Source organism: Amphiura filiformis, chromosome 2 (assembly GCF_039555335.1).
Source record: "Amphiura filiformis chromosome 2, Afil_fr2py, whole genome shotgun sequence".
NCBI lineage: Eukaryota > Metazoa > Echinodermata > Ophiuroidea > Amphilepidida > Amphiuridae > Amphiura > Amphiura filiformis.
This window is the reverse complement of record NC_092629.1, coordinates 89535074-89551928: the sequence shown is the minus strand read 5'-3', so window position 1 is coordinate 89551928 and position 16855 is coordinate 89535074. Positions and strand designations below refer to the sequence as shown.

The 16855-nt window shown below is 37.2% G+C and overlaps 1 protein-coding gene across 1 annotated transcript in view; it reads left to right on the top strand.

The window, feature by feature from the left end:
* LOC140146807 (methyltransferase-like protein 27) overlaps positions 1–11754 on the top strand; it is a 70883-nt gene extending 59129 nt beyond the window's left edge. Inside the window, exons 3-6 of the mRNA XM_072168687.1 lie at positions 3215–3340; positions 3530–3668; positions 5178–5270; positions 10494–11754. Of these exons, the coding sequence (XP_072024788.1) occupies positions 3215–3340; positions 3530–3668; positions 5178–5270; positions 10494–10681 (546 nt within the window). The 3' untranslated portion in view covers positions 10682–11754. The remainder of the gene's footprint in view (positions 1–3214; positions 3341–3529; positions 3669–5177; positions 5271–10493) is intronic.
* Positions 11755–16855: the final 5101 nt, after the last annotated feature.

The window sequence follows — 16855 nt, the reverse complement described above, 5'->3', positions numbered from 1 at the left end:
AGACACGCCCATCTCATGAATATTCATATAAGCCACGCCCATCTCATGAATATGCAAATCGACCTTTGACCCCCTGATGACCTTTGACACGGAAGTGACGTCATCGTGACCTTTGACCCGTGACCTTTGACATCGGTTGACCTTTGACCCGGAAGTGACGTCATCGTGACCTTTGACCCATGACCTTTGACCTCGGTTGACCTTTGACCCGGAAGTGACGTCATCGTGACCTTTGACCTAGCGTACGAAAAAGTCTACCTTAACTACTAATGCTCAACAGAATTTTTATGTCAAGAATGTCATATCACTGAAAAGCTCTCTCAAGACACACCACGTATACCGTACTGTAGCGAAACCATAACCACGATTTTTTTTTAATCAAGAATATTTTTCCAGAAAGAAATTTGGGTCAAAAATCAGTTTTGGGAGATGTTCTCCAAAACTGAGCAGTTAAATATAACTTCAAAGATGGATTCATCAAGTTTTTGCTATTCTAAATATCTTTTATATCTTCAGACCATCAATTTAGCAGTTAAAGTTTCCATAATTCCAGGGTTAAGATCAACCTTAATTTGTTGACTTGCTAACAGAAGCCGCAGTCCTTTATTGAGATTTTAAAGATTAGCTATAGCAATTGAGGTTTGCCCGTCATTTGAATATATTGCCTGTCCTAATTTGATTTTTAAAACATTTGAGAGACTTCGACAGCCCATTTAGGCTTCAAAGAGTTCAAATATGTGTTGCTATGCCCTTGTTTTGCAAATCTGGGCAGGGGTAGCGCGAGTATAAAATATCAAAGTGTCCAATTTAATTTTTCTGGACCCTTTGGTATCTGCAAAACCAATATTTTAGGGGTTCAACGAGAATTTAAGGAGTCCACTTGTCCGAAATTCTAAACTATGGACCTGGTCAAATATTCCAGTGAAATTATTAGTGTCGTTGGCCTATGGCAATTCGGAAGATTTACTGATCTTTTTATTTTTTTATTTTAAATCAACGATACTTACCCAGCAAACACAAAACGTTTTCGACATCATTCGCAAAAGGTTATAAAAGGTTGTCAGAAAACGTTTAAATGTCGGGTTATATAAAGGGTATATTAAGAGTATAAAACGTTTTCATAACCTTAAAAACATTTTTTGATAATCTACTGCTCAGCAAACAAAAATGTTTTACAGAAAACGTTTAAATGTCGGGTTATATAAAGGGTATAAAAACGTTCCAAAAACGTTCCAAAAACATTCCAAAAACATTCCAAAAACATTCTTGAAAACTTTATACAAAACATTCTAAACAGAATGTTATTTTGGGGTTGAAAAAATATTTTGCGAAAAATGTTTGCCCAAAATATTTTCAATAACGTTTTAAAAACGTTTTCATAGCCTTTATAACCCGACATTTAAATGTTATGAAAAGGTTTTGAAAAAAATATTTTAAGAACATTTCTGTGTTTGCTGGGTTCAAATATTTTAACATAATGTTATTTAAGTATTGGCACAATATTTGACAAAAATGTTTGCAAAAATAGTTTACAATAACATTTTTGAAAACATTTAAAAATATTGTTGTAGTGTGTTTTCATACAAAACGTTTTAAAACGTCATCATGACCTTTATATAACCCGACATTTTAATGTTATTAAAACGTTTTTACCTAAACCAAAAGCCAAAATATAACTTATTTTAAAGTTTTTGTGTTTGCTGGGTATACTGATTTACGCCTCCGTGCATCGTAAAATTAAGGAGTCCATGTACAGTTTTTATCGGACCCTTTGATCACCATCAACAACAGCAAGCTTAAACAGACAAAGGAGTTTAAGTACTTGGGAAGTATCTTTTCTGAGGATGGAAGTATCACCAGAGAAATAGAGACACGATGTCAAAAGGCCAATAATATTATCTACCAACTAGGCCCACTTCTTACACATCCTGCAATACCGATGGATACAAAAGCAAAACTCATCAATGCCATATTTTTCCCAACTCTCTGCTACCAGTGCCAAACATGGACTCTCAACAAAAGAACAACCCAAAAGCTCATCACCTGTGAAATGAGATGCCTAAGAAGAGCAGCTAATAAGTCAAGGAGGGATAAAATCAGGAATGAGGACATCAGGAAGATGGTGGGCACCACACCAATCACAGAATATGTTGCAAAACAACAAGTTAGATGGTTCGGTCACCTTATGCGAATGGCCCCTAGCCAACCTGCATCAAGAACATATAACAGCAAAACAACAGGAACTAGGGCTAGAGGAAGACCAAGGAAGAGGTGGGCAGATGGAGTAAAGGAAGTACTCGCAAGTTATGGGATTCCCATGAGTGAGGCTACCCGACTCGCCCAGGAAAGAAAGTTACATTTCCCACGACGCTATGAAAGGCAAAAGTGGTGGATTAAAGTAAAGTAAGTAAGTAAGTTTGATCACTTTCAATTTGTGATTTACAGAGTCCAAAATGGCCACACAAAAAAAGAGTCCCTGAACTCGCAGACTCCTTATTAGCCTTTCTCAACACCTACATTTATAATGTAGCATTTGTCAAATTTTGCCCGTCCCAGGAGCAAACTGCACGTCTAAAATGACGGGTAGACGGGTGGCTAGCTACTATGTTGTCAATCATCATGACATGCAGGTACATCGATCAGTCAACAATCAATCAATTGATCGATTAATGAACAATCAATCAATCAATCATCCATTGATATACACACATAATACTGAGACCTAAACCCCCACACTGTGGTCTCTGTGGGGTGACAAAGTGGGTTGTGGTTAAACCCAAAAAAAGAAGACCGCAAGTCCACCTGACGTGTTGTATTGCTTGCTATTGAACTTGAATAGCGTTTGTTTCCGAAACAGCAACCTTATGCTCAAATACTCTACAATAAAAAGTACAATAAAATACAATATCTAAATTACTGACTAGAGAAAGGTATAGACCTACAGACTATATTATAGGCAACGTCCTCCATTATGACTCTGAGTTTTTCTTACAAAATCTAGACTCGAGGATTGGTTCGTTCTAATCCGGGAAGAGAACACATTGATTCCGTCTGTACAAATGTAATTATTGACATGGTGGTGACGCTGTGCATCACTACTTCTACGGCGGATTGCTTGCTATTGCAGCATTTTTTCAGAAATAGGAACCTCATGCTCTAAACTGATATTATAGGCAACGCTCTCCCTTCATGACTCTTTATGTTTTTCTTACAGACTCGAGGATTGGTTCGTTCTAATCCGGGAAGAGAACACCTTGCAAGAGCTGTTTCTAGAGCTGTTTCCGACAAAAGTGCTCGACTTCTTGAATGTGGTGCTGGAACGGGAGCGGGAGCAGAATATGTAAGTAATACTGTGCAAGTATTGTGTACAAAGTCTTGGCAAATTTCAACAAAAAGGTGCTACCCCAGCAAACAAAAAATGTTTTCGACCTCGTTAATTTGCACTAATAAATAACCCGCGCATTCCACCGATATGCAAAATGGTAATGCGTGCTAACTCGACACTTTTCATCATATTTTTTTCATATAGGTATTTCAGCAGGGTTTTACAAACATAGACGCTTTGGAACCATCTCAGGGAATGCTGGATATTGCCAAAATCAAGAATATCTACAAACATATCTATTGTGCCGCTTTCCAGTCCGATAAGCAACTTGATATTCAAGATGGTATGGATTGTCGTAACATCATAATAAATATGTATAAAAGTTAATATTAATTTGTTCTTGAAATCGAAGAACCGAAAAAGGGGGGTTTGGTACCATTTGGGGGAGGCATAGTTTCACTGCAACCAGAGACAGTTTCATATGTCAAAATTTGCTTAAATTGTCTGAAAACCCATACCTATTTATTCCATTACCATATATTCATAAGGATTCAGAAAATGCATTTGAACCTTTGACCGTTCTTAATGTTTGATTAAATCATGAGAAACCAGGAATCAACTAAATTTATATAAAGGGTGTTGGCTCTTAAGTGGTTCCTTGTTATGCAAATGAGACTGTTTACGGATTTCAGAGCTTGCTCTTAATTGGTTATTAAACCCTTTCTCTATTTCACGTGGTGAATTCACACAGGTGAATGAGCATGAAAAGAGTCTACCTCACAACTATTTGGTGCAGACTAAAGATCACATATCATATCATCATCATGTAATGATAACAATTCAAATAAAGATGGTTTCCAGAATTTAGGATGTTTTGTCCAAAAGTCCCAGCACCATGACCATGACCTATTTTGATGCGTAAACGAAACATCATAGATTGTAGTGCAATCTAATCTTTATTTAGACTGTTCAAAACGAATATTTGCAAAACGAGTACGTTGCAAGGTTGTCAAACTATAGTTTGATCAGCTCGTAATCGGCGGGCCTTGTAACATCGTAGATTAATATCAGTTATATTTTATTTGGAGAATTGTCTTGTGACGTCTCGCCAGAAGTATTACCGAACCATATTTTGTAACACGAACTACGGAAGGGAGTTGTTTTCCCACCAGCTTTCAATTATAAACGTCATATACCGTTATTTGATACCACTGTGTAGCTGTGGGTCTCCTCTATCTCCAGTGATACCAAAATAAGTACAAACAATCCCCACTTGACATAATGTCTTTATGACGTCATAATGTGAGCGCGCCTGTTAAAATTTGGACAATTCTGGCTATGTACAAAAGTGTACGCAAATTGATTTTTCAAAAAATTCTACGAACATTCGATTTTTACATAATTTTCTCCTAAATATAAAAGGAAACGATTATTTCAACCTAGCTTACAAATAAAATGTCAGTAGCTCTTGGAATAATTTTAGAAGAGCGACATGAAAATCAATGATTTTACTGTAGAAACCAATGGTGGGCCTCACCCCCCCCCCCCACCACCACTCGATGGTCATTTTTGATATGGCCGGTCGTACCCCCGGGTAAGGTGATGGGGTAAAAAATGTTGTCATTAAAGTGAGCGCAAAGGATCTGCAATTAGCTTAGGTCGTTTGGGCGTAAACAAGCGCATTTTTTTATGACGGATAAAAAAAATCTTATATAGTTCTAGCGTTATATTACCCATACCATTCTCTTGTGTGTCAGATTTATTTGTCTGAATAGCTAAGTGCAAACACCGATAGGTCCAGCTGCCCTCCAACCAGCCTTAAGTTTTCGCTTTTCATCATTATTTTTTGAAGATACTTATGACGCCCTGTTCTTTTCGGCTTCATTCCTTCCCGGACATCTTGGAGTTGAACATTTGCCTGAAATGATTCGAATTCTAAAGCCAGGTAGGTTGAAAATTTCACCACCACACCCTTAAGGGATGGGGTATGAACGTTTATTGTGGGACATTAGAGCATATCAGACATATCGAATTGCATTCTGAATACGAAGAATGTCCTTCTGATATCAAATAATTTTGATTTTTTGAAATTCGCAATGTAATACACATTTTATGGCAAATGATTAAAAATTGATATTTTGATATTTAACAGTACTCGAAATAAACTTTATAAATCTGATGATTTATACTTAAAGTGTATGTAGGTGGGATGAAAAGCTGGCGATCAATTGAAAATTTTGACCTTTCGTATTGAAGATATGGATTTTTTTCCCCAAAACACCCAACAAATTAGGCCTTTTTGGGGAAAAAATCCATATCTTCAATATGAAAGGTCAACATTTTCAATTGATCGTCGGCTTTTCCTCCCAGCTACATACACTTTAAGAATATATCAAAATGTAAAAAATATCAAATTTTAATAATTTGCCATAAAATTTGTATTATATCGTGAATTTCAAAAAATGAAAATTATTTGATATCAGAAAGACATTCTTCGTATTCAGAATGCAATTCGATATGTCTGCTGTGCTCTCATGTCCCACAAAAAATACTGTCGAAACGCTCACAACGCTAATTCCAGATCCCTTAAGCTGAATTTATACTCGATCACTGAGGGATTGCAGACAGCTGTACAAACACGTATTGCCTGGTTACGGTTCGCTATCTCTAAGGTTCGCTATCTCTAAGGTTCGCTATCTCTAAGGTTCGTTATCACTAATTACGAAAAAAGTCCGCTATCTCTAAGGTTCGTTATCACTAATTTCGATTAGGGTTCGCTATACCTAAGGTTCGCTATCACTAATTTTAAATAAGGTCCGCTATCTCTAATTTTAAAAAAGGTCCGCTATCACTAATTTATTGAAGGTTCGCTATCTCTAAGGTTCGCTATCACTAATTTAAAATAAGGTCCGCTATCTCTAATTTTAACAATCCCGGTATCCCTAAGGTTCGCTATCTCTAATTTCAAATAAGGTCCGCTATCTCTAAGGTTCGCTGTCTCTAAGGTTCGCTATCTCTAAGGTTCGCTGTCTCTAAGGTTCGCTATCTCTAAGGTTCGCTATCACTAATTTTAAATAAGGTTCGCTATCTCTAATTTCAAACAAGGTTCGCTATCTCTAATTTATAATAAGGTTCGCTATCTCTAATTTTAAATAAGGTTCGCTATATCTAATTTTAAATAAGGTTCGCTATCTCTAATTTTAAATAAGGTTCGCTATCTCTAAATTTAAATAAGGTTCGCTATCACTAATTTCAAATAAGGTTCGTTGTCTCTAATTCCAAATAGGGTTCGCTAACTCTAATTTTATATAAAGCCCGCTTCATATCTGTAATTGAAAATAAAATTCGCTATTTTAAAATAAAGCCCGCTATCTCTAATTAAAAATAAGGCCCGCTATAAGGTCCATCTAATTTAAAATAGGACCCGTTATTTCTAATGTACTGTAAGGTTCGCTATGATCAGTAATTTTATTTTAATAAACATGATAAAGTTTGCAAGATCGCTAGTACGTATACTGGTCCGGTCCGAACAACCCAGAAAGAGATTTGAATCAGTTCACCGTCGCGTACCAGTATAATAGGCCTACAATTGATAGCCGATCGCGTTGCGCTCAGGTGTTGGGGATATACATGTATGTTGTGTCCCCCTAAGAAGTGAGAAACCTTTCCAAAATGAAGACCTAATTAAAGTCATTTGGTGGACCATTTTGGCACAAGTTTTTTTCTGTTATAATTGTAGGCCTATAAAATAATTGTGTTAAACATAAAGTACCGGGTGACAAAAACGAAATCGGCGACTTGTTTATCCACTATTGTCTATGCAGGGGAGGTGTCTGAGGAAGTTTGAAAATTTTCCAAAATTAAGGAAATTAATTCCAATTGAAGCCATTTGATGCATCATAATTTATTCACCCTATTTTACTTGATCAAACCAGAGAATATCTTCTCTGATCCAGTGGCGTAGCTGCCTGGCGGGTGGTGATGCGGTGGGGGGGGGGGCAGGGGGACAATGACAAAAATTGCCTATTTGGGCCCCCGCCCCCTCAGACCCTGCGCCCCCTAGCGCTATTTGGGCCCCCGCCCCCTAGCGAAGGGAAAAAGGAGAAAAAGGAGAGAGAGAGGAAAAAAGAGAAGGGGAAAAGAGAGGGGGGGGGATAGGGAGAGGAGGGGAAAAGAGATGGGGAATCCATACGATATGCAATACCATACGATTATTGTCAATAAGCCTGGCAAAAAACAGTGGGCTGTGTACTGCCCTCTACGATAATCTATGCTAATTTTTTTTATTTGATTTGATTTGTTCGGGTTTTTGACAACCCTGGATAACCCAAGAAAGCCTCTATTGAAGCTTATTTCCATTGGGTTCCATTTGAACACCGGGACGGGTTGGGAACAGTCAGGGGTTAACACCCTACTCTTTTCGAAACTGGCTGCGAAATACATATAGGCCTACAGGTATGGCTCTCTGCACACGGGACTGACGGCTTAACGTCCCCTCCGAAGGACGAGTACTTTCATGATTCATTTACCCAATTCTAAATGAACCATGGGGGACGGAAGTCTGAATTTAATACAGAAGTTGCCAATTAATTTCAGACTTTTTTCCCTAAATCTACGTGCTAAATAGGGGGTCGCGTTTTAGGACATTAGTCGAGTTACCTCCAACTTTATAATAATATTGTTGATATCATAAATCAGAACAAAATTCCGCATATCTGAAAATGACACCACATTTTTAGGTTTAGGCCTACTTTTTAAGAAAATTAGCGACAGATTTTCCCGTATTTAGACCCTACATCTGACTGCTAACCACGTTTTGAACTCGTATGTTCATGCGCACATAATCGTAAACATTGCTCAAATTTTATTTTCAAATTTATAGAGATCACATTCACAAGAGCTGTAAAACACGATTTTATGCAAAGTTGGGACTATAGGCGTGATAAACTTTTGCCGGAAACTGCTTCACAATCATTAATTTTTGGGTTATTTTCTTTTATATATACTTTAGACACGCTGGCGAATTCAACGCATTAAATTTGCTGATTTGCAATTTTCATGAAGATATCAATAGATGTTAGGAATAAAAGTACTATCATCAAAAATTGAAACTCAAACAGGCCTATCCCACCCATCCAGCATCGGATTTAACCCGATTTGTCCAATAAGCAAATGTGATATTTTTAATATAAATTCAACTTTGATTATTAGTAATAATTTGGAACACACTAAACATTGGTATAGATAGAGCAAACTAGAAACCTATATGAATTATTAAAAAAACCTTAATTTTTATGCAATTTAATCAAAATTGAAGGCCAAAACTTGAGTTTAAATTACAAAAAAAAAAAAAAAAAATAGTTAAAACAGCTAACAATAACATTGAAAGGTCTCTTTGTAATTTAAACACCAATAAACATTGTTTTCTATATTTTTAAACCCTTCTTTACTCATATTAAAAGGTTTCTAGCTTCTTCCAAAATCGGAGCTGTTTTTAAATTGGAAAGGAATGTAGGCCTATTCCCGGCAAACGCACGTACAGCGAAAAACCTGGTGGCGTCCATGCACGCGCTTGTGGATGTCCTCATTTTTTCACGTGCATTTTTTATGTCTTTATCTATTTAAAAATAGATAAAGACACGAAAACGCATGGAAATGCTCCTTAAATGGTACATACCACCCAAAAAAAACCTTTCCACAGACTTTAGGAGCTAAATAGGGGTCGTCGCATTTTTAGGCCATACGTCGAGTTACTTCCATCTTTAAATATATCATTGATATCATCAAAATCAGAACATGGGGTCCTTTATGCAATTTATATCTTCCAAACAACATGTGATGGAAAGGAAAACAAGGATTTTTTCCCAACAAAAGGGGTCACTTTGGGGTCAGTGTCATTTGGAACATCCTACCAATACCATAAAGCAGTTACATCAATAACACATCAGGCTTCGGAATGGCAGCTTTACCAGCCATCCGAAGACCGCAGCCTGCTTCCATCAACAGGTGGTAACTCCCACATCAAGTTTATAGTAGCAGGCCATGAAAATATGCATGACAAAATTCTCTATCTATTGACTACTTTATCTTGTAATTTAGTTTTAGTGTGTTTAAGAAACGGCTTTTTTTTTTTTAAGAGTTCGTGTACTTTATGTGTATATTTTCACCCGTATAAACTATTCAACTCGAGGGCGCCTTTCCCGCTTTATTTAAAATAACTTTTAAGTCAGAGATAGTTAATTTAAATTAGAAAGAGCGAACTTTATTGAAAATTAGAGATGTATAGTGGGCTTTATATAAAATTAGGAATAGCGGGCGCTATTTAAAATTAGAGATAGCGGACCTTATTTGAAATTAGAGATAGCGGACCTTATTTGAAATTAGAGATAGCGGACCTTATTTAAAATTAGAGATAGCGGACCTTATTTGAAATTAGAGATAGCGGACCTTTTTTGAAATTAGAGATAGTGGACCTTTTTTAACATTAGAGATAGCGGACCTTATTTTTAAAATTAGAGATAGCGGACCTTATTTAAAATTAGTGATAACGAACCTTAGGTATAGCGAACCCTAATCGAAATTAGTGATAACGAACCTTAGAGATAGCGAACCTTAATTAATTAGGGATAGCGAACCTTATTTAAAATTAGTGATAGCGAACCTTAGGTATAGCGAACCTTTATTGGAATTAGTGATAACGAACCTTAGAGATAGCGAACCTTCAATAAATTAGTGATAGCGGACCTTATTCAAAATTAGTGATAGCGAACCTTATTTTAAATTAGTGATAGCGAACCTTATTTAAAATTAGTGATATCGAACCTTAGAACTAGCGAACCTTATTTTAAATTAGTGATATCGAACCTTAGAAGTAGCGGACCTTTTTTTAGGTATAGCGAACATTTTTCTCTATTAGAGATAGCGGGATTCTGTCTCCATAGACTTTACACGTTAGTGATAGCGAACCTTAGAGATAGCGAACCTTAGAGATATCGGACCTTAGAGATAGCGGGATGTCACCGTATTGCCTTTCGTCTCTTTCATCAACAAAAAACTCGTTTAGAGGCTTATATATGCTTGTAGACGGAATTCTACGGTATTATTTGAACTCAGTTTTTTTCGTGGATATCAGTTGATGATTGTATGTTTGTTATCATTGTTATTTTAGGTGGGGTAATAATATTCAATGTGGCTGATAAGTATCTACTGAGAGCAGAGGAATTTAAAGACGGCAAATTAGACTCCGCCCTCCAGTCGTTTGTAGCGGATGGTCGGTTTGAAAGTGTATCAACAGAGAGAGGTCCTTATCGAGTTCAAGAGGACTGCAATATTTATACTATATATATAGCAAAATAACTAAAAATGTTTGGTGCATGACAAATTCACGATGAATTATGAATCAAAAATTTGTCATTTAATTTATCATGCACTAAAATGTTTTTCATATAAAGAAGCGTCTAAGTGCCATCCGACTTGACGACATGGCAAGATAAATTATTTTGACATGTCAACTTTTTATCAATATAATACCAAAAATTCTATGTCAACATGGCAAGATAAATTATCACAACAAATCGACTTAGTAAAAATTAGATGTCAACATGACAAGATAAATTGCCATGCCAAGTCGGCTTAGTAAAATTGTATGTCGACATGAATTATTATCACATCTAGTCGACTTAGTAAAAAATATAATTGACATGGGGAGATAAATTATCACGCCAAGTCGACTTAATGAAAAATGGATGTCGACATGGCAAGATAAATTAACACATGATTAAGTCAACTCCCGCGGGGGTGCACTCCCTAAAAATAGGTGACGGGGATGTGCGGCCACATTGACCCTCATTTTCAAACCACCTGTCACTGAATGACCCCCTTTTTATTTAGCTCATGTTGCTCTCACCTAATGACCTCCATTTTTAAAATGCTTTCTCACTGAACGACCCTCATTTTTAGAAATAAACGCTCTCACTGAATGACAACCATCCCAAATAAATGCTCGAGCACTAAATAAACCCCATTTTCAGGGAAAAATGCTCTCACTGAATGACCCCATTAAAAAAAAAAGAATGCTCTCACTGAATGACCCCCTATTCCCGCCCCTATTTTATCATCCTCACCAAGTGACCCATTATTTTGTTTGTTCTCTCACTGAAAGACCTCCTTTTTTCTTCATTTAGTCTGTCACCGAATGACCCCTACTTTTGGAGTCGTGTCCGCACATCCCCGTCACTTTCATATTCGAGTGCCCTCCCCGGGAGTCAACGTAGTAAACAAGGCAGTTCTCGAGCCACGAGTCTCGCCTGTTTTCGCAACGGTCTGCTTTCGCGATTGCTTTTGGTAAGAAGTAAAACAATAGGGATGACGGTTCAATCATCCAAAGCCATGGAAGTAAACACCACGCACAATAAAATATTCATTTGAGATTATTTTTCATTTTCAGCTTATTTCACAAGTTGACCTCAAATGCCCTTCTATTCATTCGTAACAATGGCAATTGCTAATCTGATTATGGTTGGGCACATATGCGAGACTCAAGTTTATTTTAAATGTTAGTTTTTTTGCAGAGCCAAACAAGTTTTTGCTGAACAAGTGAGAGTGAGAGGGGGCGAGAGAGAGAGAAGGAGAGACGGAAAGACAAGAAAGAGAAACACGAGAGGAGAGAGAATGTGATGGGGAGGCTGTGGCGTGGATTTCTTTTTGACATTGGGGGGGATGGGGTTGGAAAAATTTTTTGAAGTATAGTGAATTCAGCACCTTTTGGCGACAAAATAAGTTTATGGTACAAATGCGCGCGAAGCGAGGGAAAAATTGTGCCATTTTGAAGCAAAAATGTTGAAATATGGTGCAAAAAGGGAATAAATTCGCGCGAAGCGCGAAAAACTTGCACTTTGGGGGCTAAAATGGACAAATATGAGGCTAATTTGGTCAGAAACCCACATACAGGTGTCAACATTAGGGGGGATGATTGTATGGACCATCCCCCCTGACAAAATATTGGGGCGGATAAATCCTCCCATCCCCCCGGGATCTACGCCTATGCGGGGAGGGAGAGGGGAGACTGGTTCGTGGGGGAGGAAGCGAAATAGGGAGAGCTACATTGATACAAACAAGTCAGAAAGGAAGGGCGACATTGGCCCGAAGCCAGGATTTATTGGGGTGCGATCGGCTCAAAAGTTGACCTTTTGAAATTTAAGGGCTGACTTTCAACGTTTTTACAGAAAAAAGTGGACCTTTCCATTTGGATTGATATTTTGTCACATAAATGTGAACTTTAACAACATCGAAGCAGGGCTGTCAACTTTTTGGAATTGCTTGGCGCGAGACAGAGGCGTACCAGGATTTGCTGACTCCAATGTAGGAACAACAAATTATTCATAACGATGCGTGACATTTTACTCATTTTCCAGCTTTTTGCGTGAGATTTACTACCTAGGCGTGATAGTATGCAACCTACGGCGTTAGACCGTGAGAAAGTGTCCCAATGCGTGAGACTCACGCCCAATGCGTGAGAGTTGACAGCCCTGTCGAAGGCCTATTATAGGTATTAGAGGACATATAAAGCGAGAGGGGCGCAAGACCACTAAAACACCTGATGTTCCACACACTGTGGGTGTTCCATAATCTTGTCGTATCCAGCCTTTATTAACAGCAAGCATCCACCTCTATTGAAATAAGCTGATTGGGACTTCAAACATCAAACTTAACAATGAATTTAAGTTACAGATCAACTCACATATAATCCCTTGCGTTTCTGAACAATAAACTAGCAGGAACTAAAAGTTTTTTTTTTTTTTTTTTTAAACAATCGCCTTTCTTGGTTTGTTTGAGTAGTCTGTCAGTCTCAAGTACCCCCCCTTTGAAACATTTATCAGTATAATCACTGCAAAAAATAAACATTTAAAATAAACTCGAGTCGCGCATAATTATATGCCCAACCAAATATCAGCTTTGACAGCTAGATTAGCATTTGCTTTTGTTACGAATAAATAAAATAAACCTTCTTTGCTTGCATATCAATATAACGTGATTACCAAATCGACACTTGCACGCCACATTTTGGAGATAATTGGCATCCTCTCGTTTTATCGCAAATGTGACCGACATTTGCTTAAATAACTTAAATAACGATATTCAAAATTCCCGCGCCGAAATTGTCTAGTGCAATGACGTCATGGTTATTTGTGCTCAATTGTTGTCAGCCTTCATTGTATTAATGGGACGTCATTGCACTGGACAATTTCGGCGCCCGGGAATTTTGAATTATTATCGCGTGTTGAGAGACGGCTGTTTTAATTCGTTTTCATGGTCAATATGAGTTTGTTTCAAATAAAACCACGTGCTTGATAATTAATTATATTATATTAATTAATTACATTATAATCATATAAGGCATAATGTTGTGATTGCCGAAGTGTTCCTTTAAGACCGTAAAAATTAGACACTTCTATTGTCTGGATAAGCACCAACCCTCTCATCTAAAGTTTTCATGTCAGAAATTGACATAACTCAACAAACCGAAAACAAACAGTCACTTCCGTCAACTTTTTAGTGAGCAACAAAAGACTAGAATAAAATTAAAAGGATTGTTCACACTTATCATGCTAATGACAACGAGATCTGAAACCGAGAACGAAAACTGAAAAGATAAAAAAAAGACCCATAGAGTTTGTATTAATATTTTTATATAGGCTCCCCAGTCTCTACGCAGGACAACCAATTCTTTAGAAATGCATAGTGGCGATAAAAGTCGATCGATACATGTTAAAATCAGCACAATTCAGAGATACACCTTTTTGCTATGAAATTTATTTTCTCGGTCAAATATAAAGCAATATTTTTTTTTCTTCAGTAATGTCAGTTAAAGACATAGTGCTTGGATATACATTTTTTTAAAATCCTGGTGTTAAAATTCAAGCATCATATTTTGTCTTTTAGTGTGATATTTTTGATTTTTATAGGCCTTTAGTTCGCCCGCGAGCTTTTTACGGAATTCATTTTTAGCGTCTCAAACTAATATAGTTTGCGAAAGAAAGATATTTCCCACCTCTGTAAAGCACATCGTGTGGGTCTATATATTATAGTTTTGTCAGAATTTCCGTTTTATTTTACCCTTTTTCCCTTCATGCTCCGAAAATGTCAATCTCAGTACTTTATCTCGAGAGCAACCAGCAGAAATAATCGATATTTCAATTGTTGTCAACCAGGTCCCTTTTCCATTGAAAACCAGGATTGCCTGACCAGCGATTTGGTAGCCCAAATCCCCAATTCTGGTAAATGAGGTGAATTTTGGAAATTTGCTCCCGTGATAGCCTGCAATAATCCATGATTATGAAAACCATTTTGTCTGTTCGTTTGTTTGTTTGTTTATTTACCTAGGATGAGGTCCATGGGAAATCCACTGTCCAAACCTAGAAAAATTCGCGTGTTGTTAGAGGGGATTTTAATTTTCTGTCCCTCCTATCTCCAGGTGAATTTTGAATGACCCCCCCCCCCATCGCGGGTTGGCATTTTCATTACACCCTTCAGACTTGCGTTCGGGTTTGTGTAGGCCTATTTGTCATAATTTAGCGCTATAGGACCTACTTTCTAAATGTATAGCTATAGCCGTGCTATATAAATATTATAAGGTACCGGTATGTAATATTATGTAGGCCTATGGGGTGGGGTGGGTACTCAACACATTTTAACCATGACTTACAATGCAAGGCTCATTGTTGCCATAAATGATTTTTCCTTTAGGTCATTATAATAGGTTGTTATAAACTTCCATGTTTAACCTTGTATTGTTTTGGCTGCTTCATTATGACTTTTGGTGGGTTTAAGCAATTTCAAACAAACACAAACAAAAGGCACTATACCCAGTCACCTTCATGACAATTGAAACACTTGCTATATTGAAGTTCTGGCAACACTCTATCCAGGCCGGGCACCCAGAGATATCGATCCACAATGGTAGTATTAGCCTAAGATTTCACGCGTGGATTGGAAAATTTTTCAGCTGGTAGTCAAAAATTATGGAATCAAAACGGAAATTCTGACAAAACTATGATATATCGGTCACGGTGTTGTGCGTTAAAAAGTTGGAAAAAATCCTTCTTTAGCGAACTATATTACTTTGAAAAGCTAAAAGGGTGATCCAAAAAATGCTCGTGGGCAGAGTTGAAGCCTATCAAAATCGAAAATCTTACACTAAATGACTGAATTTCAAGACTAAGTTTAACACTAAGATTTGAAAAAAAATACAGTATCAAGCATTACAGTTTTTCCTGACATTTACTGAAAAAATGAAAAGTATTGCTTTTCATTTGGCCGAGAAAAAAAATTTACACTGAAAAGGTGTAACTCAAAATTTTGTTCATTTGAATACCAAATTCGATCGTTTGTATTGCGTTATTAAATGACTGAGTGAGCCTTGCAGAACAATAACAATCGGTTGTCCAGCGTCCTAACTGTCCCAGCATTAAAACAACATTAGAGAATGAATTTGGAGAAAACCTTCTGATAATTACAAACACTCGCTGAGCAGCAAGACCTTCCCTCTAAGCTTTTAATCCGATAAGCTGATTATCTATTTTGTTTTCATGAATTTGAAGACATTCTTTGATGTATATATTACTGAGCTCAATCATCTGAAATTACTGGAGCGTGAGCCACCCATGCTGGTGGCTCAGCATAGTATTTTATTAACAGAAGGTTTTCTCCAAATTCATTTCCAAATGAGATAATTTTAAATCAAATGTGTGATTGTTTACATGTAAAATCATCCAGCTTATACCAAGTAAGAGGCCCCATGTCACATGAGAAAACGCCGCGGTAAATCGCACATTATTTTTGCTAAATATATCACCATTTTGTCGATTTTAAACTTTCTTAGCACATTTTTTTTCGGCTATTTTAGCCGTTTGACCAAAATTTGAAACAATTTTGCAAAATTTACCTCAGTTTGATGTGGTTGACCAAAATTTAGCCCAATTTAGCATCATTGAGGGAGAGAAAAAATCTTTGCCCACTAGTGAGAAAAAAAACCTCCCTAGCCCCTCCCCCTTCCACGATAACGATAATATCTAATGAAGCGTCCATTACACAAGTTAAGCTAAAAAACCCAATTGAAAACAGTTTTATTAATTCGTTAACCAATCAGCGATCGTCATTTCACGTGTTGTCGTCAGACGGTTTGTCTAGTGACGGAGGAACACAAACCGCGGCTGGGACCGAGACAATAGTTGGTGCTGAAGGTGTTTGGTCCCTTCATTTTGTAACTACTTTTTCGTGTTTTTCAGTGTGTGATTTTCAATGAAACTGCAGAGTACTATACTAGCTCGAGCTCAGCGATCTACATTTGTCTATGTCATTGTAGCATTGGCGTGAATGGTTTCAGCAGCCGAGGAACACCACACAAGCCAGCAACTAAACTGAACAGATTGATCAGTTTTTTACTTAAAATATCAGTGACGATTTGATAGGAGCCGCGGTAAACATAGTTTTGGAAGTGATTATTGTAGCATAAATCATGGGATTTTTCGG